At 38.6% G+C, this 6035-nt stretch overlaps 1 protein-coding gene across 1 annotated transcript in view; it reads right to left on the minus strand.

Moving 5' to 3' along the window:
- bms1 (BMS1 ribosome biogenesis factor) overlaps positions 1–6035 on the minus strand; it is a gene marked incomplete at its 3' end in the record, with an annotated part of 44359 nt that overhangs the window by 17774 nt on the left and 20550 nt on the right. The window contains 5 exon segments of the mRNA XM_014029232.1: positions 187–375; positions 465–641; positions 3868–3947; positions 4789–4870; positions 4955–5112. Of these exon segments, the coding sequence (XP_013884686.1) occupies positions 187–375; positions 465–641; positions 3868–3947; positions 4789–4870; positions 4955–5112 (686 nt within the window).

Below are 6035 nucleotides of genomic sequence, written 5' to 3' on the forward strand. Positions count from 1 at the left end.
ACACACACACACACACACACACACACACACACATATATATGCAAGAATACATATGCATAAAATATAAATTACACATACAAATTACACTGTTGTATAAATTACACAATAAACTTAAACACAAGCTTGGACACAATAATACAGTTTCTGCACACAGAAACTCAAACCCTTGTGTTTCATTGCACATACCTGAAGATATCCTATGTTGCTCTCACTGGAGCCCAGGCCTCCAAGGATGATGGGATAATGTGGGTCAAAGTTTGTAATGAATTCACAAGGCACAGAGGGGATTTCTATCCGGATGTACATTCCCGGCCGGAAGCCTTCGTACTGAACTCTAGTTTCATCGTCCATATCCTCAAACTCTGCTTTGTTTAACTGAAGACAAAGACAGAAAACGTTTCTGTAATTAGAATGTGAATATGTATTTTGTGAAGCAGTGACCAGTTGAGAAGATTGTAATATACCTCAGCCTGCTTCTGCATCTCTTCCTTCAAGTCATCAAAGTAAGTGGCATCAGCATCATCATACTCTGCGTTAAACCTCTCCTTTAGCTTGCGTTTCTTCTCCAGACGCTTGTTCCTCTGAACCTCTTCATCATCCATCTTCACCGGGACATCTTTGTCTTCGTCACTCTCTTCATTCTGTTGACAGTCGAGGCACAAAGACATACTGTTTACAAGTAACAACTAAAAGGTATTATTTAGTTGACAGGAACATGAATTTGCAACATTAAAATTACGAACAGAGCCRTTTTTGTCAAATGTATTTTTGCTTATTGATTGTTGTTATTTGGAGTAAACCCAATTCAAGGAGGCTGTCGCAGCTAATTGACTGCAGAAGCCACAAAAATGGCTACAACCCAGTGCATTTTACAAAAACTGAATGTCATGATAACCTGGCAGAGGTGTGGTTTGTCTTTGAGGACTCCACCAGGTGAGTTTAATCAGGTCAATCAGAAGACAGAAGACCACAGAACAAAAGCAGTCATGCGGCTTGTGGACAAGCAGAGCAGAAGGCAGCTTCACAAAGGTACTGAAACCAAACTGTGAGGAAAAGGACTTTTAAACTTAAAGGATTATCGATAAGCCCATTTGAACTCTTGAATGCACTGTCTGGAACTTTTTGTTTGTTTTTAGGTGAAAAATGTATTTGTATTGTTCAATTATGTAAAACATTTAATGTATAAATGTTTGTTCTTGGTAAAATTTGAATACTGCATTGTCATTGAATTTAGCATAAAAATAAGCAAAAAGATAAATATGCAAAATCACCTCTTTAGGTTTTCTACTAATTTGTGTAAATTCAAGTAAGAAAATTGAAATTTATACATTTTAATCTGGAAAAAATGTATTTTTAATTCTTAACTCTGTTTGCAAAACTTTGTAAAACATTTTTGTTTAAAACCTTTACCTACAAATTGATAATTTACCTGTGTTTTCGGTTTAAGTTTTTTCACCTGTAATACTGGTTACACCTGAGAAACTGGTCAAATAAGTCCTGGTCCTTCAAGTGTGGACACCTCACAGCCTCTAAAACACTTGACAGTGAATTTAAACAGATGTCACAGCAGCTGAGACTCATCCCTATCACACACTCAGGCTGGGTCCTTGTTAGACGGCAAAGACCAGAAAAAGAGGCTGTGAATTTGGACGGTCTAGCCTCCCGTCTTACCCCGGTATACGTCCTGTCGTCTAGCAAACATTACAATGCTAAACAGAAGTAAAATTTCATTGAAAGTAGAAAAAATCAAAATATTAGCGTTATTAATATAACAAAACAATTAAATTAACTTAAAGTCAATATTTGAAGAACTAACGGGCCCGCCGTAGGTGCATATTTATTCCTCTATACCAGCTTGTTTTTGTTTCTGAAAAAAATATTTTAAAACATGTGACACATTACAAAAGTATTAACAACACAACTAGGGTCGAGTTAGCCTGGCCCTTGCCTTCCTACGCAGCTCCACTCAGTTCTAGTTTCCTTCACTGCACCGTCTGGGATTTCTCCCATAGACAAGGATTTCTTCAGGAGCATTTCATTCGGGCCAATCAGAGAACAGAACGTTGATTTTCTGCGCAGTGTCTGCTTGTAGTTTATTTTACCTGGGCCAATCAGCAAACAGAAGGAGGAGTTTTGAAAGACGTTGATGTTCTGCACAGTGTCTGCCAGTTATTTTAGCATACGGCAGTGGAGGAAGTGAATGAAGCCAGTCTGTGTTGATAAGGCTTCAAATTAAATTAAATTAGTCTGACAAAGCAGCAGCTCTCATTTACAGTCGTCTCGTTCGATTCGGTATACATATTTCTCCTCTCAGTAGGGTTGTTTACAGCACACGAGATTTCCGGTTAGCTTCTTAGCTTAGCCTCCGTCACAGCGACATACGTCGTGGCCAACAGATCCAATCACTTTAAACTTCAGCAGAGGCCACACCTCCAGCAAGAATCAGTTCTCTATAGCTGACAGTGCAGACCCTCGTATGAAGCAAAGTGAAGAACAAGGGTCTGGTTTTTATCAGGCTAGGGTTGGGTACCAAAACTCGGTTCCAGTATGGCACCGGGGCGAACATCCACGGTAGTACACAGACCGAAACACAACTCTAATTTCGGTGCTTTATTTCGGTGCCTCAAAGAAAGATGTTAATTTGCACCCTCTGGTGTTCACTGTTAACAGTGACAGTCTCGGCCCACAATCTCCACAGACTCTCTTGTATGYGGTTCGACTCAGCTCGGTCTCAGCCCAATGCGTCTCCAAGTGCGCTCCACAGCCGCGCTGTCTCAGAACCTCCTCTCCGGTGGTTCTAAGTAGGTAGAAGCGAGTGCAGCACGCTTATGATTTTAACATCAGCAGAATCCTGCCGGTGGATTAACTCTTGGATTGACTGACAGCAAGTTTCCTCCTGGAGAGAGCTGCTTTTCTTTAGGAATACGAGTGTGTGGCGCGATATGACGACATGGTGAAATAAAACTGCCTTTTTGGGAAAGGCACAACTTGTAAACACTTCCTGGAGAAGAAGCTGAGCAGATCATAGGAGGTTTCCAACAAAATAGCCACCCACAGTTACACAAGCACTTAGCTAAACAGCACCGTGACAATAACTAACTAACTAACTAACTAAATAAATAAATAACTAACTAACTAAATAAATAAATAAATAAAGTGAAGTCTGAACGGTAAGACCACAACAGCTTTTTAATTTTTTTATTACTATTTTTAACACATCAGGTGAAGCCGCTGCAGACGGTCCGCACACTATCACACCCACTGCGTGGAGACACACGGATACTGAGCAGAACCGACCCGACCCAAAGTGAATCGAGTAGAACCGAGTTCATGGAGAGGGGCTGAACAGGTGCCGCTGCAGTTAACAGTTATATATTATAAATTATAGTCAAGATGATGAAAGCAAAACGGTCCAAAGTGTGATGTCACTTTACAAAATAAGATGCAGAAACTTCCACCTACAATAAATGGTTTAATATTTGGTGCAAAGACAAATTATTAATGGTTTTAAGTTAATATATTGGTTAATTTCAAGTTTGACTTTGACTCAGAAATAGTTATTGCTTCATAAACCTCTGTGTAAGTGTGTGTTTTATTTATTTATTTTTAAAGTATCGATACACACTACTACTACACAAAGCAAAAAGGGAAACAATACATCGTCTCTTGGATCTTACTGAAAATAATTTAAATCACAGAAACGGTATGATGGTTAATTTTAGAGGTTATGATGCTGACTTTTTATAACTGTAGTGTAACATCAAACCTGCCACACTGAATTAAAAGTGTTTCAATGTAGTGACGCAACCTGATGCTGTTACTACTGCTCCTACAATCATGATGTTCATGTGGTGTCATGTGTCATACCTCAGCTTCATCCTGCCCTGCTGCTTTACTTGAGTGGAATTCTCCTGTTTCCAAATCTTCAAAGTCTCCATACAGCTCCTCTAAATAAAACAAAACCAAAGGAACACACCAGACATCGTTTTCACCCATTTAAATGTAGTTTAGATACTCTTTTGGTATTTATAAAAAAGGCCACTGCATTTTTAATAAATGAAAACCTAAACCTATTTATAACATTGTTAAATGTAATAAAATCAGCCAATAATAGAGTGAATTAAAAGTTAATGTTTCTGTTTAGTTTCTCTTGTATGTTTCTGCAGTAAACTATTTCATGTTATTTTATTCATTTATATTTCAGAAAGTACAATTCTTTGAGGAACTTGTGCTGACTTTTCATTACTGTATTATCCTTTTTAAAGTATTTAATTGACTTAAGTGACCAGCAAACTCGCCTGACAGCAAACTCTGGTGTTTCTTCCTTCCCCTGTAAGAGGAAGAAACACCAGACCCAACAGTTCAGAAGAGCTGAAGGCCACTATCACAGCAACATGGTAGTAAACTGTGTCATTGTTTGCCTGCAGTTATTACAGGATGTGTAGTTTAACGTGTACAAAGACCGGTAGCAAACTTAGCACTTCATGAAGACAGATTGCGTCGACCTCTGATTACAGCGCTTTACTCACTTTGTTGTTTATTTATGCAGCCAACACTTCTCAGGAATGATCAACATTAAAAAAATTAAGACTTGATAAAGTTAAATTTAGGACCTTGGATGAAAATCTGAGTGATTTTAACATTTTTTAGACCTAAAATTTAGATTTTCAAATTTGAGACTTTTTTAGACCCTTCGTGAACCCTGTTTTTAGAAATCTATAACAAAGATTTTTAATGGGAACAGATCAGTTTTGTTCTAGAATAAAATGTGCCTCTTTAAGTTCTTACCATCCTGCTTCAGCAGAGTCAAAGCATCCTGTTCCTCCTCCCACTTCCCTGTCACAAAACAATCCCTGATTGAGTTTAACATCTGAAAAAGACAACAAATAGTTGTAAATTTCCTTTGACACACATTTCTCTTCTGATCAGCAACACATGGTGGAAACTATGTTACCTCTTCCAAATCCCAGTTGTGGGAGGAGTCAGGAGTGAAACGGGAGCAGTCCGCTGTGTTTGCCTTAACCTTCTTGCTTTTCTGAGAGAGGCTAACTCTAAACAGTCCTCCCAGCTCCTCCTCCTCTTCTTCTTGCTTGGAATCCTCTGCTTCGATAACTGCAAAAGAAGAACAACAAGGGATTGTTACAAGCAGCCTAAATCTGGAATACCAGTTCATGTCACAATGAAACACCTGTAAATATTGGGCCATGGAAGGTTCTGAGCAGGCACACAGGTTACAGAAGTTTAATCTTCTGGTGGACTCAGATTAAGGGTGGAGTTTGGTGTAGAATGGTGGCAGCATATCCATGATGTGGGGTCCAAACCCAGTGCTGTGGCTTGGGTGTTACAGCCTCGGCCAAATGTGTCTCTAGTTCCAACTGAGCACTTCCAGAACCACCTCTGAGGCGGTTCTAAGCAGGCAGAACCAAGTATTTCATGCTTACGGTTCTGACGTCAGCAGAAAGCTGTCTGTGGATTAGCTCTTGGATTGACTGACTGGAGAGAAACGCTTTCATTTTGGAGTCAGAGTGTGAAAGAAGTGATAAAAACCATGGTCCGACCTTAGGGCTGCAACTAACAGTTATTTTAATAATCAATTAATCTGTCGATTATTTTTTTGATTAATCGATTAATCGGCCAAATAATTAAAATGCTTAATTACAAGAATGAATGGATATAAATAAATTAAATTCTTGTATAAATTAGGGATGTAAGTTATTGATTAATTAATTAATTTGAAGTAGGGTTGGGCAAATTTGGCAAAAAAATTTGTCACGATTAATTGTGGTATTTAGCTGATTACGAATAATTTGATGATTAATCCCCTTGAGTCCCTGGACACCCTTATGTCCTAGTCACATGACCAATTTAGTGGGAAAGATTTTTGCTCTTTGTAAAAATCACAGACTTCAGTCTATACATCGAATTTTAAATTGTGTTGATAGATAAATAAATTACAGAACCTTTTTTTTAAATATTCATCATATTTGAAGCAGAGAGGAGCACCGAGCGGTCTGACTGGGGAAATATCCAGTCAG

The sequence above is a fragment of the Austrofundulus limnaeus genome, unplaced genomic scaffold (genome assembly GCF_001266775.1).
Source record: "Austrofundulus limnaeus strain Quisiro unplaced genomic scaffold, Austrofundulus_limnaeus-1.0 Scaffold872, whole genome shotgun sequence".
In the NCBI taxonomy this organism is placed as follows: Eukaryota; Metazoa; Chordata; class Actinopteri; order Cyprinodontiformes; family Rivulidae; genus Austrofundulus; species Austrofundulus limnaeus.